This window comes from Myzus persicae, unplaced genomic scaffold, assembly GCF_001856785.1.
Source record: "Myzus persicae strain clone G006 unplaced genomic scaffold, MPER_G0061.0, whole genome shotgun sequence".
In the NCBI taxonomy this organism is placed as follows: Eukaryota; Metazoa; Arthropoda; class Insecta; order Hemiptera; family Aphididae; genus Myzus; species Myzus persicae.
In genome coordinates, this window is record NW_019104158.1 from 1 (window position 1) to 27,981 (window position 27,981).

Genomic DNA, 27,981 nt, shown 5'->3' on the forward strand with positions numbered 1-27,981 from the left:
TCTACTTCATTGGCAATTGTATTACTTTTCGATACAACTTTAGACTTCAATGGTAGATTACTAATTGCAATGGATTTTTGTAAAATATTGTGATTATTATTAAACTTGTCTTAAACATTACCTACTTATTATTTCTATTATTTTTATAATAGTCCGAATTGAAAAATTTTCCATGGGAAAATATCCTACTATATCGAAAAACGCTGAAGAGAGAATATCTGGGGAGTGGGAGGATTGTTACATAATTCGATGAATCAGAGGCATCTCCACAGTTAAGATCATAGATTTAAAATGGTTATGTATTCATCATTCAATATATTTTGTCATGTCTTTCCATGTACAAAAATAAATGCATGTACACCCCTTATGTACATAAAATAAATATATGTGGTTTAAAATTGAGCCAATAAGACGCCCCTATACCTAGGCCCGGGTATAATTGGCCTGTATACCAGTGGTCACCAATTAATATTTTTGAAGGGCCGCATTAAGAATCTGGAAGTTATTCCAGGGTCATCAAAATATTGCAGACATCGGTTAAAACCAATGAACAAAAATTATGAATTGTAGCACTTGCAGTCTAGAACGTATAATATTAACGGTTTCAACCTTTTTTCTTGGGCTAAATTAGTCCATGGGCCGTCATTTGGTGACCGTTAGGCACTATACGTTCATCCCATATCCAGTACTGCTTAAAACAATATACATTTAGTCATTTACAGTAGTTATATTATAGCCTTTAGGTATTACATAAAATTATACAAGTTTACGTCACAAAATACAATTTTTGACTTGATGTCCAAAGCTGAGCCACTATAATGATAATATATTTTTGTTGATCGGTTAACTCAGTTAAGTAAGTTAAGTTTTTCCAATTAAATCAACAATAGGTAATATTAATTACAGAATGTGTATAGAGTGTTTGATTCCAATGAAGTACAAATAAAAATTATCATATAGGTATATAAACTATAATATACCTATAGTTAACAAAAATACATTGTGTTATATTCCCTACCAAAAAATAAATGAATTTTAAACAATTGCATTTTTATTTACTCGTATTACATTATGCACTATAAAATGCATAGATGTTCAGAAGATAAAATCCTAATGTTGTATTTATTTCTTTGAAAAACCTAGCTGTAGTTCTATAATAGTACTATTGTAATATACTAATATACCTATATATTATTGTAATTATGTTCACATTCAGAAGACCAATAAAAAACAAAATTTTTGGGACATTTATAAAATATTACATTACTATTTATCAGAGTGTCAAATAAGTTAAAAACTAAAAACATAATCGTTGAACACGACTAAGAGCTGCAGCAGATATACTTCGTCGCTTCGACCGGAAATGTGTTACCTACCTAAATATTTGTATTTTAATTTTGTATATTCGGGTAATCTCTTTACGTAAGTGGTCGTCGTGATATCGAATAAAAAACTAGCCACCTGATAAAAAATATGTAGAAGACCTTGCATCTCCTAAAGCAGTATGGTAGTAACTTACTAACTTTGTACACGCGTATGTTCACTTAGCGTTAGCGATCCATAAGAGTATAGCACCGGAAATAAAATATGATAAAGGCTCATCGTAAACCGATCATAGGCCACCTAACCTTATTGGTACCTACATATTATAAATTATATTATTTGCATGTGTATTCGGTGCCACCGATGTTTTGCCACCGCTACTTAAACGGCAATCGTCACAAATTTCGTTCGTATAACCGATTTTACTCAAACGTTCGCCTCGGTGGAGCGAAAAGGTGCTAAGATAAAAAATAAAACGCGTACCTAATGATACCTGCAGGATATCTGGAAACGAAAAATAAAAGTGCGTAATAGGAATACTAGGTACATTATCATTATATAGGTCATCGTGTCGTCGAACAAAATGTGGTCTTGAATTTCAGACCTTTAATGCGTTCGATTTGATTCGTTATTCATAGTGTAATGTAAGTAGCAATAGATTATTACAGTGCGGATTGGTTCAAGGACACAGCGGAATAACTATAAATGCAAATTGTTATGTAAAATATACGTTTTATTAAAAGTGAAATTTCGTGACGCTGCGATATGGCCTGTTGGTGTACGTTACACTGCGGTACACCATAGTACACTGCTAATATAAGTACTTTAACTTGAAAAATGTTAATTTAAATAATTTAAATTGGTGCTATTATATTATATGATACAAATAATAATATATTATATTAAAATAAATATGAGTACTAAATGGTAATTAAAATTGTTTACCTATTTCAAATAAATTTAGATATTAATATGTAGATTGTGGTCCACGAAGGACATGGTATATTATGATATGTAGTGTAAAATGATTTGAGGCACCTAATTATAAGATATTATTAATTATCTCGAGGGTAAGAATATCTATTATTCATAGATAAATTTTTCGTAGCCGAGGTTTTGAGCACTAAAATATAATTGTAAGAGGTTACTATCAATAAACATTGAAAATACACGTTTGGAATACGTCTATTATTCATGTATTTTTATAATGTAAAATATATTTGTAGTAATTTAAACATTTGAACTTGAACTTTAAATCATTTGAAATATAATTATCATGAAAAATACGACCAAAAAAAAATTTAACGAACAAAAGAATTGTGCACATATAATTACGCAAAATTCTTAAACAAAAAATAATCCAATAGCTGTTTTGACACGTGTATCATAGACATGTGTATTAAAGTCGAATACATGTTGAATAATGTATATGTAAATCTATTAATTATTATTCGATTAAGCCACAGTGGATTCTCTTCAATGTATTCCCAGTCATAATAATAATTTGTCAATGTTGTTTAATTTTAATTACATCAATATTTTCGACACTTACCTTATTGAATATGATTCAAACATAACCTACCAAAAGTATTTATACAAACAACAGCATTACAACAACATTTGATCAAATATTAAACTGGTAAACATAGCATTTTTTTCTAAAACGTTTTTTTGGACCTCTGAAAAACAGTTATGGTTGGCTACATATTATTTTGTGAATACTATAGTCATATTTTAGGACTTCGTCAATAATTTGCAGTGCAACATCTGAATTAATATTTCTTCTTTTTAAATATTTAATAAGCGCCATGCATTATGTAAAATATCTTTGTTTCGCATCGGAAAATTGATAATACAAGATAATTATTGTTTTATATTATATTAGATTGCACGAATAAAGCGATAGATAATAAATAAATTATATCCTCGAAATGATTTAATGTTTTATTTGATTTAACAAAGTGAAAGAGAATGATTTCTATTTCGTGTAAAAATTCGATTTCACTAAATGGATGCAATATACATATTAATAATTGTTCACTACTTGATTCTTAAAAAAAATTTTGGGATATCGCATTATCACAAAGTAAATGTACTTAATAACTATAATAACTAGGTAACACTAATTATTGTGCAAAGGACCTTGAAGTTAGTATAATTATTTAGGTACTAACGATTTGTGGAATTTTTTTCTTTTAATTAGGGCAATAGTTTATCGACATAAGAATATACATAAATTATAAGTATTCAAATTGTGACGTCGCAGCGATACACCTATGTTTTTATTTTCATTATTTACCCGCAGCCCATAGATAATATTTATTATATTATTTAAATAGTTCTTATTTCAAAAACATAATACTGCGTCGAAAAATTAAAATTTCTGTTTGCTGAATGACGTAGGTATATAATATTATACTATTATAGTACTAATAAACTAGTATCATACCAATGGACGTAATAACATTTTTTTTCTTTTATTACGCGTACGATAATTGCTTTTAATAGTAAAAACCTGTTGCGTACGTAAATACATATGCGAATAAAAATGCATTGGTCGTAGAACTTGATTTTTCTAAAACTTTACAGTGAATGGTCATTAAAAATATTTATGATTAGTGTTTCATATAATATATTACGATAAATATTTGTATACCCGAGTATAATAGAATATTAGAAATCGTCATATTATTATAATAATAATATTATGCATTATGCTATATGGGACCTGACCAAGGCTATCGATCGCGGCTTGTTTGCGTCACATCTTTTGAACTGCGTCTGATTGAACGATTAACCCTATCGATTGAGTTTCTCAATTAATTCGAGATCACAATATCAAACAAGATGTATATTTTAGGTGGTACTCCATCGCTTCCGGTACAACAACATATCATCGGCTGGCTTATTGTGATAAAATATTTGTGTTTATATTTATTTTAGTTGTCCGTAATGAATGGTGGAAAACTATTCGTATATACTCTGTCCAAAGAAAAAAGGAGCAGACCAAAATCGGGTTTTCTAACCATCCTCACGCGACACCTTTTCTATAGCAGCGTGACGCAGGGTAGATGAGCAGAATAGGTACGTTCTCTCGTTGGACAAAGTATAGTAATACTATGTTGTGTAGCTGCTGCAGTGTATTTACACTTGGTAAACCGATTACTGTAATTTATGTACTATTATAGTTTATTATTTTAGTGCGCCATTTATCACGATAATTCGTCAGGAGTTCAACATTTTCCTATTCCTTTATAATAAAATAATGTTAAGTATATACGACTGGCTCGATACTTAAGAGCTTAATAATCATATCGTTGATGTTTTGTTGTTAAAATTCCCGTCGATTCGAGCTCAGTAAACGTGATTTTACCACTTTGATATTTAAGGTTAAAAATAAGATAATTGTACATAGCTATACGATTCAAAAGTTACTCGCCTTGAACTTTTCAATAAATTAACCGAAAGTAGTAAGGAGCTGCAGCCGATGCTGCTTTATTACACATTGATTGATGTTCTTTGCGTAAATAAAAATAATCGAAAAAAACTATTCTAAAAATTTAAATTGCACAATATTGGTTTTCGTAAATTATAACAAACTTGCATAGTTTATTAATCGTCAACTTTTATACTATTTCCATATAAAAGGTTTCTTTGAATTGTACCTATTATTATTATAATAGGCGTACCTATACTGAAGCGTAGGTAACTTAAATGACCACGTAGGTGTACCTTATAAATATATTTACAAGGCATTGGTGTAAACTGTATAAATGGTGTATTTAACGATATCATACACAGATCAATTAAATAACGACCACATAAAGTTGTTATGTTGTATGATTAAAAAGGTAAATATTATTAAGTATGGCGTGTAGGTATTAATTAATCACCTACTTTACAATACTCAATAAATACATAATTTTTTTCAGTACAGATAAATCTCGGAGTTCTATTTTATTAAAATAAAATAGACTTCTGATATAATACCTTAAAGTACATTCGTTATTATTGTTTTATGGAATCAATCCACTTTTCGGGAATCGAGAACATGGTTGTGGAAAAGTTGCGTTAATCGTACAGTCTAAAAGTTATATTATTTTAGAAACATTTTAACTGCAGTTAACAATTCTGCGATTTCACAAAACATTTCACTGTTTGAAGTGTATTGCTCGATAATACATTGAACTCGCCCACGAAATTCAATTTTAGACTGACAAAATATTTCGTCTGCGAAATTAAAAACATAAGCAAATAATTTAACAAACGCCCACCCATATAATATATAGTACTATGAAAATGAAGAGTATATATCTCATATACTTCATAACATTATTATTATATTACAGCGGAAACAAAATATCGTAACATATTAGGTATACTCGAGTTGGTGGGAAATGCGTCGTAGGTGTCTTTTAATAATAAATTACAATGTGTAATGTGCTCTACCCGCGTGAAGATGATGCTTATATTATATTATTATGCTTAAAAAGTCAACAATAAATATGTGATTCATGAAATAGAAGATATTTTGTTATGCGTCAACAACTCAAAAGTAAAGTAAACCATATTAATATTATAACTATTTCGATTGCAAATAAAAACAATAATATATTATAACATTATAACATAGCACTTGAGCATTAAATAAAGTGACATATCTCAACGCAGTCAAATACTCGATTAGGTACAAAAGTACAAGTAGGTACTTACTACAGTAAGTTGTTGTGTAATATGTTAGTGCGTGTATATATAACAAACGGAAGTGAGACACTTGACTAAAAAATAGGAAGCAAAACAATATTCAATACTTTTATGATGAAACCGAAGCCACACTGCAGAAATAATATAACTGCTATATTATTAGACACACGATAGTCCGATTGGATTAACTGAACTAATCGTTTTAAATTATATTTATATCATGAGTGATATATTGTAAAAAACCGTAGACAATTGTATTTTTAAATACTATTGAGTTTTTAAATAACAATAGTTTTATTATAATTAGGTATTTAATATTATTAGTTAATATTTTATTTATTTTTTTAAAGTTAAAAAAAAATTCTGAAAACGCGTGAATATTTAGGCGAACTTAACACATAAGTAGTATTCAAAATACCATAGGTACAACTGACTTAGGTCAAAATACTGAATATAATAACTTATAATAGTTTTTATTATATTGCTGTTATTTGACATGTTTAACGCAAGACCTATCTCGAGTTATAACTTTTTTGCTATTAAATTATTTATATGTACTAACTATCATTTATCTATACATATAAAAGAACATGTCCTGACTGATTCATCACCACCTAACTGGAACCACTGAAGCTATGAGATTTTGGTAATAATAATTTTAGTAATTTGGTCTGTATCGCAGCTTTATGATGTAGAGATCCACTAAAAAAGGATTTTCAACAATCCAACCCCTATTACCATTGTTGTATCATTATTATGTTATAGTGATATAAATATTAAAATATATAATAGCTAACAAACATTTAAATTGATAATGCACGTTAGTCAGTGCATTTATATTTTTTTTAAACAATTATGGTGATTGTTAAAAACTATATTTATTAATTTTTTCCTAAGCAAAGTCTGGTTATAAACTAGTAATAACATATTATAATGCACTGTGTTTCATCGAGTATGCCCATCTACATTTTTATCCATAATAAAGAAATTATTCTGATTTTTGTATATTTCAAGTGTTATATGATTTCGAAATACCTAGGATGACTCACACATGAATTTAATTTTGGTTCACGCAAATCGAAAAATATTTTATTTATATATAGGGTTACAGAAAAATATTTTAAAATAAAATGGTGTACGAGTGATTCGCCAAGCATGATTAGCCACTTTTTTCATTTGGAAAATGTTGGAAGAACAATAGGACACTTCTTAAATAGTATAAAAATAATAAATACTTCAAAGTGTAGTCATCAAGTACGTACCTATATAAAAAAAATTACAAAAATCATAATTTGAATAGAATAACACATACGAACAACATATCAAAAATCAATCATACTTCACGCAAGTACGTACATTTTTGTATACACATCCAAAATCACTTTCCAATCTTTTATAGATAGGTATCCGTGAACAAAAAAATAAACACACAACGAAGTGCCATGTTCTAATAATGTATACTTTAAAGTTTAAATGTTTTATTTTACCATAGAAATGTACCAATATTGCCTATACGTTGCGCCGTATGATACTAAAACAGTTTGCAGTTCCTGATGTATATGATATTATGCGAGTGTTTGGGGCAATTCGTTTTATATATTCGTTCTAGACATGGCAAAGTTAAGGATATTAGAGCCATAAGTGCATTAACACTACAGGATTTTTCATCCCCTTTAAAAATATAGTTAAATATTAGTATGCCCATGTTCTACACAAGCAATTATAGGTACGTAACACAATTTACAACTTAATTAAAAAATTATTTATAATTACCTACCTAATTAACACAGCACAAAAAATGTAATTTCGAATGTTTAAAAATGAAATATGGATTGCCTTCATCATTTTGCAGTCTTCGTTAATGTAATTTGGTTAATTGGATTATATTTTATTATAATTGGCATACGTACTTGCCTTTTTGATAACAGTAAATGTATGGAAATAATTAAATCATTTACGTAATGACAATGTAACTGAATAAAAGTTAAACGATGATGAAAAAAGATATAAATCCCCATTTATTCTTGTCCTGGTAAATAGAGGTATTATTTTTAAAATTTCAAGAGCATTGATAATTCACAGTTTTTAAAAACAATAATTAGTGAATAACTATAACAATATATAGTATTTGATAACAATTTTTTTAAGTAGCGCCACATCTTTAATAAACAAGACCTAATACATAATAATAATAAATAATTATATCATAGTGGTAATCGGCAATAGTTTACATGTTATAGGAATGTCATTTTATAAGTTATGATAAAATAAAAATGAGCTAACATGAAAAAACTGCACTGTTTCAGTGTATCTCAGTTTTAGTGTACTTCAGTTAAAGGGCAGATCGGCATTGGTATAACCAGTTTTTTTAATTTACTAATTTGATAGAGACGGGCTACAGATGAATTAGATATAGCACTTGGTATATTTTAGTGTGTGATTCAAACTACTTTATACACTTTTTTGATATTTATAAAAACAATCTTTAAGACTTTTGTCAAAATTATTTGAGTAATTTCTTAGACTTTAAGCTACAAACATAAATACATTGTTTTTGGGCTTCGGTTGAAAATTTGGATAGCAAACAATAAATTAAATACTAGTTTATATTGTTTTTGAAAAATACCATACCAATGCATGGTTAATCCAAACATTTTTTTTACATTTAATTTTTGTAACTAATATGCAACCTTATACATAAACAAAATATTATTCGATATTCATGAGCTAAACCGAAATTCATGTTTGAACCACCCTATATTATGTGTATAGAGCTTTTAATTTTTAGAATATTATTTTTAGGTACTGTTTGCATTTGCGTTTACGATGTGTTATTGATTTAAAGTGTACCTATTATGTTTTTGTTTATTAAATATTTAAAAAATATATATATAAAATCCGTGCCCTTGCCCCTAGGGCGCAATAATAATATACAATACAAGACTATTTACATAAAAACGTGAGGGATGAAGTCACCCAGTGATAGCGATATATTATATTTTATTTTTCTGTCTTTATTTGTATACTATTTATTAAATGAGAATATATCTACACCAGTACCTTTTCAGTCGTATCGAGGGATTTCCGGGAAATATACGAGTGGCTATATTTGATATAAAGAGGTCGGGATGGAAAGGGAGTCTATTATAAAATAAAAGTCGTAAATAGAATGCTTTTGCTTCTGCATTAATAGTATTAATTTATAAATTTAAATAAAATTGAAAATACATGATGGTGCATTAGTGATTGTGCGTAGAGTCTTGTATTTGGGATTGGAATTGTTGGTATTTCTCCAGAGTTGGAGATCAGAAGTCCAATTCGGCATAATCTAATAAGGTTTATGAATGTAAATTGTTATATTTATTTTAATTTTATATGTTGGTTGGGTATTAATGTTTTGATCAAACGGAGATAGGCATTTAATGTGAGTTTTTGTTTCTATAATGAGTGCCTGTCCAGGTGAGACGATGGTTAAATAGTAGGCCTAAAGAATTAATAACGATTGGAAATATGGAATTGGGAATTACCTAAAGAGACTTCAAGACAGGAAGCAAAATAGCGAAAAGTGAAAAGATGATTTTAAGTATTCATATGATAAATTTTGATCAACTTTGATTAACTTAAAGTATTTATAGCTAGCCATTTATTAAACTAGTTGGGCATTAGCTCAGTCAGGTGATTTTAGAGATTATGTGAGTTATCCTATGTTGATATAATTGGCTTATCAACTGTGAGTCGAGTAATATTGCTCATTTTGGCTATCTCAGCAGTGATATTAGGTCTTAACTATGGGATTTTTGAAGGCAGCATTTCAAGAAATATAACATTATTAGAAGTAAACTGTTAAAAAGTTATTTATTTATTATATGACTGTAAAAACTATTACTATTGTCTATATTACTATTCTAGCCATTTCTAGGTAATCAAATTTTAAATCGACAACTTTGTTGTTATTGTCGGTATCTAATGACTAACACTTAATATTAAATGTTCATTAATAATAAGCAAAAAACTAAAAAAATAATGAAGTTTAGTTTGCCTTTGCATAGATATATAAATGTATTGTTTGCTTTGCAAAATGTGTATAAATAATAAAAATGAATATATTTTACTAGTTGAAAGTCGCTCACTATTACTGCATATAAATATTTATTGTGGTAACTAATGAAGTAATACGTTCTCTGTTACTAGTAATTACATATAAATATTATTAATATTTGTTATTTTTACGAATTTTTATAAGGTGCATTTCCCTGGCACCCCCACTTCCGAATTTTGGATTCAAACCAAGGGCTTTCGATTGTGCTACGTCTGTGCTGGATTGTGCTCGAGTTTCATCGTTTGTGCTGCAAACCCTTATGAGATAGAACGGATCTTTTGTGGGGGTGCCAGCGAAATGGCTGCAGTAAAATCGAATGAGAATTGATAGCCAGTAAGTACTTATACTGTATAGTGGTTGTAGTTACAACTGTCTACATAATGATATATAGGTTACCTTATAGTTACCCATGTAAACTTTTTGTGAATAAAATAGGCAGCCTATATTATGTATATGTACAATAATTATGTTTTTATAATTTTTAACGGCCGTATAGCCAGAACCTGTATCAAAAAAAATAAAAAAATTTTTAAATAATATTTATTATACTATTAAGTAGATAATCCAGCCAAATTATTCAACAGACAGTATTAAGTTAATAAAAAGTTAGAATACATTGATGATGATTAAAAATCCAATAATATTAAAAAACAATAAATTGTGAGTTGTAACTTGTATTACAATTTTTGTGAGTTATAACTCAGGTATCAGGGTAAAATAAAAATACATAGATAGCTTCAGACCTGGATATTAGGTATATAGGTACCATGGGACTGATTTGAACCAAACAATTCAATATGGGGGGTGCCGGCACGTCTTTACAACCCCCTAATTAAGTTTATAAGGATAACTCCGGAAGTAGTAAAGTACTGACCTCGAATAAGTGGTACAGGATATCAGTAGCAAACTACTAAAGATTGGCTCATTTGGAGATAAAATATTTTGAATCGAGGCTGAATTATGGCTCCATACCACCCCCTCCCACTAATGATCCCCTGTAGTTAATTAGGGGTTGCAGCATAAACGATGAAATTCGAGCACAATCCAGCACAAACGTAGCACAAACGAAAGCCCTTGGTTTGAATCCAAAATTCGGAAGTGGGGGTGCCAGGGAAATGCACCTATTTTTATACATAAATAGCTGTATATTATATAATATATTAATACCGAATTTTTCACTAATGCGACCAAAATAAGAAATCAAATAATGAATTAAAAATATTACATCATTTTTATTTATATTTCAATCATACAATTAATATTTAATTAAACAAGGCAAGAAATACAGGGCACTATAAATGACTGATTATTACATAATATTATTTAAATTACATAATAATATAACTTACTAGGTATCATAATAATAGTCTGTTCGACTACGTTTTAACATTATAAACAAGTGGAGAGTTGCAAAGTGTACAGTCAAACAACTCGCACGATAACGGAGCTACGATTTTTTACATAACCATTTCGTAATAATTTTTAATTCTTTTTTCTTCATACCAATTTGTACCTACGATTGGCATAAGTGCATATTATAGTTTATAGGTATTATACATATTAAATACAAAAAAATAACAAAAAAAAAACAAATCGAGAAATGGGTTACAGAATTCTATATACCAATACCGTATAATATTATCATACACAATAACGGAGACCTCTTGAAGAGTTGAATCAACCAACACATTGAGATTTCTGTCATTGTATACAATGGTATTGTTCATTATTTTTTTTAACCTCCTTGCCTCGCCGCATATTCGCATACACGCATATTATTATACATTTTACGTACGACTGTCGTACCCTCAACGATTAATTCATAAGATATAATATCTAGACAACTTAATATACGATGAGTAAATCTATAGTAAAAGTTAATGATATTAAATTGATTATGACTAACGGTCACGCTGTCGTGATGGACTGTAAGTGTAATGACAATAATATTAACGTTATCCAGTCCTGTGATGTCGAAAGACGACGACAGACGACCGCATGTGCAGCATATAATAGTAATAATAATAAAAATAGTTATCATAGTAAAAATAATAATAATAATAATAATAATAATAATAATAATAATAATAATAATAATAATAATAATAATAATATTTATAATAATAATAATAATAATATAATATACGACTGCAGCCCTATGGGCCTATGTGATAATACGTTATATACGAGAAATTGTCAGATCGCCAATGAACACACTGAGAATTGAATTAATTTTCTTTGTTTTTGAGCTTTCGTTGAAGTCGTGCGAAACAAAATACTCGTAAATAACAATAATAATAATTACGTATCGAAATGTATTGAAAAATTTGCACAAACAAAAGTGATGGTATATCATATTGTTATCATAATTGTATCCCGGAAATCAAATAATGAGTCAGTCAAAAACCTAGGAGGTCGTTGGAAATAAAAACGAACGATGTCGCGATCGTCTTACAAATTAATTGAGAATGCATTTTCGGGTTTGGCCGGTACACAATATTGTACACGCAGTTTAGTTTATTTATTATTATGTTGTTATATTGTTATTTTGCACGTTTTCGTTTCGGTTATCGTTGATTTATGGGGCGCGAACTATCCGTAGATGGTGACATGGGTGGTTTTTCAATAGTTTGGCGGTGGGGGGCAGGGGCAGGGGGTGGGAGAGCTATGAGCCTATTTTATCACGCATTTGCTGACTTGGACACAAACGCCCTGTTGCGAAAGGAATCGTCAGACATGAACGCGCTGCAAGCCGCTCCGTTGACAGGTGGTCGCGAGTACAACTCGTCGCAGCTATCGGTGTCCGTGACGGCGGGCAGGAAGCACGGCGTCGACGTCAGGTAGGACCAGATTGATTTGCTTTGGTTAGTCGGAGGGTCCACAGGCCGATTGTGTGCCCGATCATCGTCGTCCTTCTTCTTTTGAGCCACCTTCTTGTCCTCCTGCGCAAAATGTTCAAGATTAATTTTCAATTTCATTTTAATATAATAATATTGTATACTACGTTTTGGATATTAGTGTTTAGAGGTGGTTGGACTGCAGAGCGCATACAATATGCACTCAAAAGATATATTGACTAGTAGTAACTACATATATATATACACTTTTAATGTGTTTTCAAAATTTTAGAGTCTTCTATGAATTTACTTTCTCAAAATTTTAAATATTATGTCTAATCGAAATTTAGAATACTTTAAAAGCTCCTGTTTGAGCCGCAATATACAACTTCAACGATTGTATATATATATATACTATGTAGAATCCATAGATAGTGATCGGGTTGTGTTGCATGCAATGGCAGCCACCCTCAAATAATTCCCTTGTTCCCTTTTCAAAGATTCGTTATTGGAACCTTAAAGTATGATATATATATATATATATAGGTTCAAACTATTGGTTGACCAAAACTCATGTTATTTTTTTCGAAATTATTGTGTTTTTGAAATATTATCCAAGAACTCTGAGTATACTGTAACTGAAGGGCATCGTCTTTTATCGTTAGAATTTTCTAGTAATCATCTCAACTTACCCTTTTCTTGTACGATTGTTGGTAGAAGTTATAGAACAGGAAGTAGAACATGACGGCGTGCAGCAAGATGATCCAAGCGAATGCCTTCGGGTAATCGCACTCAGTGAACAGCAACTGGGACGCGTGAATGAACACCATAATGAATTGGACCTGAAACACGGACGAAACAATGTCGAAAATATTATCGCTCTGAGGTTTTGCACTTTATATACAGCCATATACTGCAAGTTGTGAGTTGTGACCCACACTTGCTGATTTAATAATAATATTTATGTACCATTTGGAGTACAGTCAAGTATTTCTTCCACCAGAGGTACTTTTGCATTTGTGGTCCAATAGCGGCCAACATGTAGTACGAGTACATGATAATGTGCACGAATGTGTTGAGCAGCCCGAAGAACGTACTGTGACCGCCTATATAAATAAACATGAAAATAAATTAAAATAACGTAATGAAATTTAATTTCTACTCAAATCCATCTGGTAGGGAGACTCACCGGGTGTGAACTTGACGCCGAACCACACGCTCATCGGCATGATTCCGTGGTGAATGACGTGCAGGGTGGATACTTGATCGTATTTCTTGCGCATAACGAAAAAGAACTAAATAAACACACAAAAAAACAACCTTTAATATTTGACAAGATCGGTTTTACCACTTGAATATCACAAGCGTATTCACTTACGGTATCGAAGAATTCCGTGAATTTAGAAAAGTAGTACCACCAGCAGCCTCGAGCTACCTGCAAATAAAAATCGATACGTGTAAGACGGCATTTTAGGTAGGAAATTTCGTAACACCACAGTGCAGAGTGGTCGGGCAATTTACGACACGACAAAATTAAATATAAATGTACATTGCTATAGTGTGTCCAATAAAAAACGTTGATTTTGAATCACTCGTCTCAATGTTAGAAAATAATGTCTTTATTTTATTTTTTTATCTCATCCCAATTTTTCTCATTGTTTTATGGTGTTCAAAACATAGGCGCTTATTATGCGGGACACTATTGATTAAATTCATTTTATGTTTTATCGACGGACTTACTCTCATAGCGGCCGGAGATGTCGAGTAATCGACAGGTTCGCATCGAAGACTGTAACCGTTTCCCCATGCACCGTCCCATGCTTCAAAGAAAATCCAAGAGGAGAATATGACTTGCAGTAAATTGTAGACAATTAATGTTTTTCGCAGTTGGAATGGTTTGCGGTCTCTCATCAACCTCGGTCCCAAAATCTTTACGATGAACGCATATGTCAGGCACATGGCCATGGTAGGTAAAGGGCTGCTCATAAGGAACCAATCCTTAACCCTTTTGTCTGAAAATAAAAAAATATTATAGTAAGTCCCCAGAATACCAAACAAAATATTACATTTATTTTTATTGGCAACATTTAAAAAAAAATGAAATTAATATGCATTTCCTATTCGATAATCAAAAACAACTGTAACTTTATTATGAAAGTACTAACTTTAATAACTCTTTATTGAGAATATTGAAATTCGTAATAAACCGAATATGATTATATTGATATTGTTAAAAGTTTCGAATTAATTTTGAAATATTTTTTTATAGAAGACATCAATTTACTGTCGATGTAATCATGTATGGAAATGTGTAGAAAAAATTAAGATAGTAATTAATCCATTGAAATAAAAATTATCAATGATTTTATTTTTAATGAAATACTGTTTAAAATCGTTATAATTATAATGATCATATTAAAATGTACTTACCACTGTAATCGTTCATTAGGGTGTTATACCCTTCGATTACAGTGTTCAACATCTTGAAGGTTGTATCTGTATCCTACGTGTGTGTATTCAACCTATATTAAACAAAACAAAAAAAAAACAAAATTTAGTAAACAGATTTAAATTATTCACTATTATCGATTAATAAATTATATTCTCAAGTTGCATGATATAAGTCATTGTAAGTAGTAAGTATTCAATTAGCGATTTCGATATTTTGGTATGGTCAAATTACCTAGTTGTTTTCCAATAGCACAAAATAGTATTTTTAATTTTCAATACCTTATACTTAAAATAACACATACAAAACACACCTAACGTAATTGATAATAAATGAAAACTATATAGAATTTATAATAAATACTAATACAATTTTAATTTTGGGAAATAATAAATTATTTTTAACCATTTCATCACTTGCTAAATGTAAATAGTAACCTGCAGTGTGTACAGTGTGTAAAGATCACTTATTGTACAATGAATTCATAAGCACCTATAAAAGTATTTTATACACGTTAACACTGTTTAAAAACTACTCAAGGTTAAAATGAGCAATCGTATTTTGTTATATATTTTACATTAGACACCTAATGCGAAACACGATTCCAATGATAAGCTAATGACGACTGATAATAAAATAATATTATACTTCAATAAATAATATTAACAGGTTGATTAAGAATATAAAGAGAAAAAAAATGTTTACTCATATTTTTATATTGTATTAAAATAATATTAGGTGTCCCATTGTAAAAGGAGCATAATCTAAACTATTTCTGCAAGCGTTTTTTTCTGGACAATACGATCTCGACATCTCGTAAGATTTTAATCTCTGGTGAAAAAATAACAATAATAGTAAAAAAATCACAATCGAACTATAGAGTTTCGTTTTGAAATCTCGGGTTCGGGCAGAAGTCGACGAAAGTATTGCACTTCGGCGTGCCAGACGAATATAAACTGTATCTAGGTAGGTAGTGGGAGGTACCGTCACCGGACGACACACTGGCTATATAATATTGTGATATAATAATAAAAAATAAAAAATGAAATATTATGTTATTATTAATATGTGGCACACACGACCGTCTCACCGTCGATAAAAAAATGATTACACATTATTGTTATTATTATTATTATTATTATTATTATGCGCGTACTCTCTCTTGCACGCCGAGGCGACCGCGTGAATTTTCGACACGCGTGTCGTCGTTACAAAACTACGGATTCGCGGGGTTTTTTCCCTCCCCACCTTCACCCAGTCACTCATTTACCCTACCAAACGCCCCTCGAATTCGTATAACAATATTATAATAACGAGTATTGTTATTCCGCGCGATCGATCGTCGACGCAATCGCGTACTATATTAATATTATCATAATATTATTATTATAAAATAAATAAGTCATGACATAAGTATTATATATAGTATATCTCAGCCACAAAAAAAAAAATCGTCTTTGTGATGACGTTTTATATTATTATTATAATGATTTCGACGGCCCGCAAAATATTTTATTCGTTCGGGCCGGCCTTGGACGGAATAACGAACGTGTGCAAAACGAACGGTATTATACTAGTTTATTATGATGTAGGACCGTGCAATGGCAGAGAAAAATAAAAAAAAGTCACCGTGCGACTAGTGTTTATCGTATATACAGTCGATGATTGCACAACCGCCCGAGGTAGGTACTTACAAGTAGAGTAAGCAAGCAAGAAAGTATAATATATTAACACAAGTTTACCTTTTATACTCCGTTATGTATGTTATAATGTACAACAATAATATTATAATATATAATATGGTTGCAGGTAATGTGCTGCTGCACCGGATTAGGTTTAATAAAAATTCGTGCGGTGCGCCTCGCTGGCATGAATATTCCGACCGTAATAAAATATAAATTATTGCGTCTCAAAAACAGGTGGGAATTTGGTGCGTATTATAATAATATTATTCTCCCCATTAAGACGAGAAATGCGCAGTGTATATCTCCAAAAGTTTCCGAAAAAAGAAAATGGTTTTTCGCGATTACTCCCGGTATTCATCTCGAAACATTATAATATTTTAAGCCACAACAGGTAGGTACAGATAATTCTCCCTCGTTTGTTTCATCCTTCGATTATTTTTTAACGTGTTAGGTTCTGAACGAAGCGATAAATGCATTGATGTTGCAACGATGTGTTTTTAATTTTGTGTCTTAAGACACCTTTTCTATAGTAAAAAAATGTTCCAATCATCAGCTTCGAAAGACTACCTTATGGTAGTAAATTGTACATTGGTCGATTAGAAGAAGAAGTTTCTCAGGTCTTTTTTTAAATAATCGGGGAGAACAAAAAAACAGCATGAATATTTGTTGAAATGTCTATGCTTATAATTATAAAAACATTGTTTAATAACCATCCTGGCCATTTTCGCTCAGAATCGAATTTCATCGTATACACCTGGTTTAGAAATGAATTTAAATTTAATACTTCCATTTAATTATTACAGTGACCCATTCAATGACGAGGTACACTTGACACCTATACGCTGTACTTTAGAGCAGTTACCTATATTTGCCCACTATTCGTCTTTTTCAATCGCTTTAGGTACAACCGTACGCATTATCATAGGTACATTTTGATGTTTAATAATATTTTATTGAATCATCATCAATTACGAATTAGGCACAAATTATTCAATATTCAATGAAAATAAATTTCAAACAAAAAACAAATAGTAGGTACTTTGATGAAGCTGTCCCAAAAAGCAAGCTAGTGAAAGAGAGCAGAGAGTTAAAAAACAGTTACTCAATATAAATTAAACATAATTTAAAACAATATTAAACAGTAAACGTAGATGCAAAATTAAATATTAAATAATTACTAAAAAGTGTTTACTAATGGTTATTCAATATGTATTGGTATGTACATCAAAGATACTTGAAGTGTGAAACTATTAATGAATAAAAATATGTTATAAGTGTTTTCGCTAGATGGCCGTTGTCCTACTTGGTTTTCAATAAGTATTAAATTCCATAACGATCCCGATTATGCAGGTACAGGTATATATAATATTATCGTGACGTTCTGAACAGGCCCACTGCTGGGTTGAAATTCTGAGGGTTAAAACTGGTCTTACATTTCGTATTCTAAGCATGTCATTTTTATAGAAATGTCGAAGAACGAAATATTATATCGAACATTAAACTTAATAATATTATACTATTAAGTATTAATATCATAATATAATCTAAGATGATACGTGTACAGTGTATAACAGTGGTTCTCACGTGGTGTGCCGCGAACTAATCTTAGATGTGCCACGAAATTATTGAAAATATGAACTATTGATGCATATTATAGTGTTTAGGGATTTTTAAAAATTACCCAAAATTGCCGTGAACAAAGATATTGAGAACCACTGACTTAAACTAGAGGCTATTTTTTGAAGGCAGATACATGATCAATTCTGTTTCCTGGCGTTATGTTTCTCAATCGATTTACATCATTTACCAATACTAATAATTATTAATTATTAAAAACACATAATTTTTAGTTACAGTAATAAATGCATTTTTACACACTCAAAATTCATGAAACAATATTTTATAATAAAAATATTATCATAATATAGGTGCCTATAGGCTATAATGATAAGAAGTTCTTCAGAATAAAAAAAATAATAATACCATACACGTTATACATTGAATTTCATATCGTGGTGATAAGTTTATAGCTGATTGTAATTCTATACATATCGGTGGTTTTTTTCCGTAATCCATTTTCGAGATTGAAAGCACAGCTGCAGCACGAACGCTTGATTTAAAAAATATGTTATGTACTATTGTACTCGCATAGTATCATGTGCGTATCATGTTATGGAGATTGGACAATTGGATTTGTAGATATAGATAGGTAAGTACATCACCGTGATAAAAATAAAAACAGCTATTAATATTAATTTCTGAAGGCAGAGGACCAATAAATACTGTTTACTCATATTATAGTTTTCAATCGATTTACATCAACACTCAAGACCTATAAGTTTTTTATTACAAAATATGCTATTTTACACATCACCTACTCAATATTTCGTAAAAAAATGTATAGTAAATTATTGTACTTAAATGATTGTATTTCTTCAGGCCTGGGTACCTTTTTAATTAAACCTTTATTCTAATTGTGCAATATTCTATAACTATGCAGCTTTCACGGTAATATTGAAAAATGTTATCTATACATTATAAGACCGTATAACCTTAAAACATATCGATGGTCTGTAGCTTATACTTAAAAAACAGAGAAAAAAATCTTAATCAAATAAATTTGTGTAAAAATATATATCTACGTATACAATTCACTCGAGATCATTTTATCACCACGACAGCCTGCCTATACTCTATATTTCTGTTAATAATTCAATTTATTGAATTTTACATCAGCAAAATAGATTCCTACATCTCGTATTAATAGCGGAAGAGCTTAAGGATCTTAAAGAGGAAATTCTCAATTTGCGTTTTTTTTCCTAATTACCCCCTCCATTCTCTAAGTGACAATAATTAAAATAGTTTCACCAAAATGTCACATATGACCGATAGGATACGGGAAACTGATCAAAAGGCAAAAACCCACTTGTCTGTTCAAGCGTGACGTCAAATACTGCTGCATCGTTATCGAAAAAGTGTCCGGTCGGTTCTTTGCGATAAGTAAAAAAAAAAATGTTAATATTATTATAATACGTTATTCACGCGTTATACATAGAATTTCATATTTTTGCGAAAAGTCAATCTGATTATAATACACATTGGAGGTTATTTTTCGCTCGTAGTCCGTTTCCGAGATCGAAACCACTGCTGCAGCACAAGCGATCGATTTTAAAACGTTACATGCTCGCAAGTGTATCTACCTCCCTACATTACATTATACTCGAAGAGGTATACGGGTGTAGTAGCAAGTACACCACGATGAAGAAAATAATTTAAGCAAAATAGATAGTATATTAATTTAGAGTTAAAATCAATGTTAACGTTTCGTGAGACATGAAAACAATATATTTCTGGCTGCGGCAAGCTCACTACTCGTTTAAATACAGTATGGTTTAATATGCCACGCGTGCTATGACGATTTTGTACACATCTTCATAATCATATGCAAATGAAACCGCGTAGTAGGTACACGTTGAAGCCGGGTGCACAACTCCGTCGTCCATAATGTCTCATGCCATTTATCGTTTTGCGATTGGTAGTCTTGATCGTGGAATCATAATATCATATTCACTTACCACGATCTACCGGGAGTAGGTTTTGGACAAGACACGACAGACGACGTGACTGAGAACCCGAGGTGTATGATATATATAAATAGAATCGTTTTTCAGTGGTTTTGGATCGCGATACATTCCGTCGACGGTATGACAATTAATTACAGGTAATAAAAAAATATTATGGTATATACCTACCTATTACAATATACCGCGACGTTGTCACGCATAACACCACGGTTGGTTCAATCAAGACCCACATGTGAAAAACGATTGACCGCGTACACGGAAAACGGTTCGAAAACTTTGTAGAACATAACGCTAGTTGACGTGAAATCGCGGTGGGTCTGAGTACACGCGGCTGTGAGATGTTTTGGTAAAATAATATGTGTCCGCGTAGAAAACGACGGTAAGTGCACGTATGCGGCCGCGGAGGAGGAGAGTGCGTACGAAAACAAAATAATAATTAAATTGTGCCGCGTAACCATTGTATAAACGCGTATACCACAATAATAACAATATATGATATTGTATACAGAGTGATCGTATTATTGCTCGGAGATCGACGATCCTCAAACCCGACCCAAACAGGCTTGACCAATTGACATATTATAATAGCAGTATTAAAAGTTAAACCCTCCAATCCGCGGTTCTAACCGCAAAAAAGTTTAGGTTGCGGGGTTAGGGTATAGTTAAACAATGTTGATTAATGTTTTGCAATAACTATAATATTATAATCACCTCGTATACGTTTAAACATAATATTATAGTATACTAGCTATACACTACGGTGTGTGATGTACTATCACATGCTTGGACAGTTTTCAAAAAGAAGAAGAAGAAAGAAGCGCGGTACAATATTATTGTGCAGTAAGTACAGCCGACTCTCCGATAATTCCAAATTGGAGAGAACTATAAAAAATTCGAATCATCGAGAGTTATGAAAATCGTAATATGAATATTATGTAATATGTAATAAATAGGGACTTATAGCTCTAATAAATAAATATTTTTAAACAAATTCATTATGGTCAATATGGTCTTGAGATTGTCATTTTTCATTGGTGGTGCGAAGAACGCAATGATTGAATGCCGAGAAAGGCATACAATATTTATTCACACAGTATTCGTAAAATATAGATACCTATTTTATTTTTTAAATTACAAATTTATGAACAATTAATTTTTTCTGAATCAAAAGAAGTAGGTACTCAAATGCTGGATAGTGCGTATTCAGGCAAAGCCTTAAATAAACATGAAAAAATTGGATTTTTATTTAACATTATTATTTATTAAACTATTCAAAACAATTTTCAATTCCCCAAGTCTTGTTGATATAATTAATAGTAATACAATGAAATACTAAATTATATGTGTAAACACAAAAACAATACTACCTACCTATTATTGGATAGTATCAATTTCCTTGACTCTCCTCAGAAACTTTGCCATTTCCATGACTTTTCTATTCTTATTTGTCTTACATGTTTTCTCAAAAACAGGATTGTGTGTTTTCTCTTGTACAAGATAACGAAGTTAGCCATCGAAGACTAATCATTTTTCATTTAATTAATAATTATTATTTATTATTATTACTATAAGCTAAAATTGTTGTTACCTACTATTGCAATATTACTATTACTGATTCCTTGTAATTATTATATTTGCATTATATTTCATTGTTTACATTAATATGTTGTCATGTTGTATTTTTCGGTTGTATTGTAAACGTACAGAGATAATTTTTTTCGAGAGTAAATAAAGTTTAAAAAACTTTGATAACGTTTACTGGTTGGAGCGAAAAAGTCACGTCCGTGACCGATAACTCGGGCATTACCCTATTTTAATGTGCACACCTCAACCCCCGGAATTCTTCGTTTTTAAAAATATAAGTTATCTCTGCTGAAAAAAAATAAGAAACAATCTTTCTTAAATCGCATAAAATAATAGGTATTCATTTATCACGACCTCCAACGAATTCAGAGACAACTTGTTCTACCTGTGTACCTACTTGGAAAAAAATAAAAACCAGAAAAATTCAAGTTTTGTTGCTGCACAATCCTACCGATATCAGATACTATATTATAAAACATATCTATAGTTTTCTGTGTAATTGCTCGCTTGTATCATTTCAATTATAATAATAACAGACAACCACAACGTTTTTTATTACTGTGTCCACACGTTATGGACTTACAATTCAGACTTCTTGACGGACGGCCTTGTACCATCATACAATTATTATTAATATAATTTAATACCAGTTTACCCCGGTCCAACCGGATACTAGACAGTGTTCTATACCAGAGCAGCGGGACTGGTATGCCTACACTATCAGCAACTTACTCAAGTCTCCCCTGTGGCGTGTTGATTTTTTTCACGGAAGACTATCTCATCGAGTAGTCGCAATCATAATCTGGGAGGGGGGGGGGGTCCCAATAATACGCTGGTGGATTTTACTCTGGCAAAAGTTGCAAGCTGTTCGCTCGAACCCATTGTGAGTGTATAGCTTCTTCAGTGCTTGTACCATAGACATAATAACTACATAGTCACCACTAGTAGAGGGGGCTAGGGTGTCTTTAGCACCCCAAAAATCCGGGCCATAGTTCTTCATATTCACATAGATATTGAATTTTAATAAGTTTTGTATTTTAACAAACAATGTCTCGGATCATCGTGTTAACAAAATGCCAACATATAATGCAGTTACATAATATACGTAAATACTCGTATTTATCGTTTCGTTATTTGATATGAATGGTTCGAATTTGTACTTAACTCGTTTCAGCCTGATTTATATTATATAGGTACAATTAAGCTATAATCTAGTAGATAAACTCAAATAACGAAATTAATGACGAAAAGATTATTTTTCATATATTCCTGTGTAATAATGATCTCAGCACTATGTATGTATATGTCTTGCAATTTAATTATTTGAAAAATGCAGGGTTTCGTCGGTTAAAAAGCGACCATAATGCATCAACCGTTTTAATACAATATTATTAAAAACGAGTATGTCGTATAAATTATAACTTTTTCTATTTCTCGTTCAATTGCATGAAAACTAACTGTTTGCACATTACTTACTCCCATTCGGCAGTATAAATTACAACTAAATACATATTAGAATAAAATATATTATATAATAGTACCTTATAACAAATATATGTGTGTCAGTATGTCGTTTCACATATTTGTGAATTGTACAAAATGTTTGTAATATTGTAATTTATACCAAGTGATTCATTTAACGTAAAACACTCATTATTTCAAAAACTATTATCGTTGAAAATATATTTTCTTACTATTTTTCTCATCATAATTGGTTAAAAAAAAAGAATTATCACAACAAGGATTTTTAATCCTTTATTCTAAAGCAGAATATTTGTTGAATACCTACTTAAAATCGATTTTTTAACAAGGCCCTAGTTTATGAGTTATAAGTAATTAAAGTTTAGAAGAACGGAGTGGTATGGGTTGGGATACCCCTCAAAATGTTGGTGACCCATTATACTCAGCTCATCTTTTAAGTACTTATAACTAATAATCTATTTGGCTGACATTTTAATTTTATATAATCAAATAATCAAAATGTTCTGCTTTAGAATATGAAATTAAAAATGTATCTCATCATTGAAAAGAGTAAAACACTTAAAAAACAGTAAGAAATATAATTTTTTCTAGTTTCTATGGTCTGTCATGACTTCAACATTTTACTTAAAGTAAAAATCAATAACGACAATAACGTTAGTGTTTTTTGGAACAAAAAGTATCTCACTTTAAATGATTCAATACATTTACTATTAGGAAAGGAAACTAAAACATATTTTCTCCAGACTTGACGGTGTCAGAATATTTCTATAAGTTATAATAAAATGTGAAATGTACATTGTAGATTTATTTCTGGTGTGCTCAATTCTAAAAACTTAAAAACTGATGCCAAGTACGACTTATTCCACCATATAAAAAGTATCAAAAAGCACAAATTGTGATCCTCATATAATATTTTGTTCTACACTTCACCGAAACGATCTATGCAGGTACCTATACTATAATAATCAGACTAAAAGGGCATTTATGAAATCTAATTATTGTTTGTTTTTTTTAGTGAAACGACCATCAAACCAGTTGTGTTATTATACTCATAAACTAGTTCAAAATCTGCCATCTTGCGAAAAAAAAAACCGCCATTTTAATTACTTTTAGATCAAGGACGTACGTGTGATGGTATTATTATTATAGCAAGTATACATAGCTAATTAGTTAATCCTTGAAAAAAAGTTTATCGGGTCCTTGCACCTTGACCGCGACCGAAGCCATCGTCATCTTGCTATTGGTATTTGGTATTCTAAGATACATACTATTTATACATATTTTAACATAATATTAAATTTTTTAAGTAGTTTATTATTGGTGTATAATTTCCATTAGAGGCAAGACTAGTGTATATCGGTTTCGTTTTAGCCCGCGTTCAATAACCCATGTAAAATGCAAATTGTTCATTGCGCGAAATTATAAACAGTTATTATTATAGCATTTTGCTAAAATCACAATATGTTAGATTATAATTATTTTATTTTATCCATACACCAAATTATTATTAAGACCAATCACATATTATTATTATTAATTAATATTTAATACGTTTGACGCGAGTAAATCAAACATTGTGCTCAAACATTCTTAAACGTACCTGTCTAGTGTCCTGGCGACTTAACCTGATACATTTTATAGATTAAACAGCCAATGTAATGAACCTAAGCAAACTGTTATTAACGAAATAAACATTTTATTTTGGAATCTTAAAATTGGTGCATTTGTAATTAAAATACGAATTTATTTCAAAGGATTCATTGTACTGTTAAGTCAATTTAAAAAAAAAACTCTAAATAATATTTAACTGCAGTGAACAACAAAATTTTACTTTTGCTTAATATTTTTTATTATTATTATTATTATTTTTGTTTTTGAAAAATACGCATGCGTGGAAAAATATGACAAGGCATATTATTATTATTATTATCAAATTTGGTATGGTTTCCAAGCGTGCATTGTTTGGTTCGAGATTGTTGGTCACAGTAGGAGATGAAGTAGAATCCAAATAATTGGGTCAAGTGATCCATCAGCTACTTTACATGTTTCTTATTATGATTTTGACATTCATTGTAGAGACAATCAACTTGAGTCGATCGACAATCGACTTGAATTAATTTTGAATTGATTTGATTAGTACACTGTTTATTTAAAAAGGTTGCTCTATATGACATAATATTACAATCGTGTATTCGTATAGGTTAGACTCTGCGGAGTACCTATACTATTGAATTTAAGTGTAAGTACTTGTATTTTTTCTTTCGAAAAACTGTTGGACATCTCTTTCGCACTAGTAGTTTTGGTCGTTATTTGAATTCTCTGTTAAGTTTTCACGAAAACAGCGAAGGATTTATCCGTAAACAATACTTAGGAAAATTTGCTACTAGACCCCGACGATTAACTTTAATATTTCAAAACATTTACACACACGTTTATCCTCAATGACTCGTCCAACTCTTGTACTTTACTTGTAGTTTAATGTATTGTCACATATTGCATATTACACCCTCTAAACGATACACTATATACTTTATTCTTTAATTTTTAAGGAAACCTATCTTAGATGTTGCAGTTTCCAATTGGTAACACTATTATTATAAATACTAAAATATCATATTGTCATCCTAATATATCAATTAAGTTCAATTCATTCTGGTTCAAGCACAATCTCAAGCTTCTATCAGGCTTTTGTACAATTTTCCACATAAATCGACCATTCTTTAGGATGCTCTACCCTCTCTATTATTTTACCTTTTTCTGGCTTAGCATATTCACTTTAATCTAAAATAGTCAATCTTCTAGGGCCTTGGTAGTTTTAACACTCATATTATATTGTCATGGATTTTAACTTTATATTTACCAGGGAAGGCGCCTAATGACTATTATGCCTAGCTACCATAGTTGTTATATCATAAAACAATTTTGTTTGAAATCCCACACGGACTGCAGTGTCTAATTATTGTTTACAGTTAACTCGTATCCGAAATTCTTTATTACAGAACAATATTAGTTATAATTTAATCTCAAATTGTTGACACATTCATGATTTATATCATAATTTAACCTTCGTTTTGAAGATAACAATAATACATTTCTAAACATTCAATACGAATACATATTAAATAGTAATTAATTTACACTTATACTGTTCCAAACTAGATGTTGTGCCACTTGTGCACAAAACTAAAATATTTCAGAGCAAATTGAAACACTCTATTAGCTATAGAACATTTTATTAAGGAAAAAAAAGTTACTCAACTTACTCTGATAGTAACAACTAACAACATATTATAATACGGCAGTGCAGTATTTTTACAACAACACATTTTGTTGCTGGGTATGTTAGGTATCTATATAATTATTGTCTTGTTCGCGTGACCTATTCATATAATAACTTTTGTTTACGTACAGTCAAACAATTATAAATTTCAAAGTTTTGAACAGGTTTGACTTTTTTTTTTTTTAAGTTAACTGAAACACAATTTGGTACACTTTCGAAGTATACATACTGTGCGCATACGAATCAGACTATAAAAGCAATGGTCGTAGGACAGAGTAAAATATTATTATTATTTGTATTACCAATGGTTAAACAAACATAATACAAACGTGACTTTGCAGATCAGACGTATTAAACGAATATAACATATTATATGCAGACAGATTTTTAACAAAACTCGATTGTGCAATCGGTTCGTTATTTGCTTATTATAAATAAATATATTTGTTCAGTACAAACATAAAAAGTGTAAGTAGTTTAAACCTAACGACATCGACAAAAATGTGAAAGTCAGCCATTTTTTTAAGGTTATTATTGAAATTCTCTTGTATTATTTTGAAATGACTTATAGTTATTAACACATTTTATCAACATAATATGCAGATTATTGTGAAAACTATTCAAAAATATAGAAAAAACTTACAAAAACGAAAAAAACTAACTCAAATGAGAAATATGTAACAAAATTATCGCATTTTGTATACAACGAGGACATAAGTAAAAATCCCTTCAGCAAAAATCATTCATCATTAAAAGTTTTTCAATAAAATTCTTTATTATATTATTTTATTTATTGCAACATCTTTAGGGTGTTTATTTGAAAAAAAAACAAAAAACGTCAAAATATTTATGTTTCATTATTGATTTATCGTCATACTTATTTGGACAAAATCACAAAAATATACTAAATAAATACTATTTTAAATATTAGCTGAGTACCACGTAAATAAGAGA

General features: G+C 30.3%; 1 protein-coding gene across 2 annotated transcripts in view; it reads right to left on the reverse strand.

The window, feature by feature from the left end:
• Positions 1-11,334: 11,334 nt before the first annotated feature.
• LOC111039465 (elongation of very long chain fatty acids protein AAEL008004-like) overlaps positions 11,335-27,981 on the reverse strand; it is a 32,616-nt gene continuing 15,969 nt past the window's right edge. The window contains exons 1-8 of one of the 2 annotated variants that reach the window (XM_022323003.1): positions 20,850-20,979; positions 15,394-15,485; positions 14,704-14,975; positions 14,342-14,398; positions 14,153-14,258; positions 13,933-14,069; positions 13,656-13,805; positions 11,335-13,068 (exon numbers count right to left, since the gene is read on the reverse strand). In XM_022323003.1, the coding sequence (XP_022178695.1) occupies positions 12,808-13,068; positions 13,656-13,805; positions 13,933-14,069; positions 14,153-14,258; positions 14,342-14,398; positions 14,704-14,975; positions 15,394-15,445 (1,035 nt within the window). In that variant the 5' untranslated portion in view covers positions 15,446-15,485; positions 20,850-20,979 and the 3' untranslated portion in view covers positions 11,335-12,807. Of the gene's footprint in view, positions 13,069-13,655; positions 13,806-13,932; positions 14,070-14,152; positions 14,259-14,341; positions 14,399-14,703; positions 14,976-15,393; positions 15,486-20,849; positions 20,980-27,981 lie in introns of those variants that run through there. The other variant, XM_022323002.1, reaches the window with a different exon arrangement.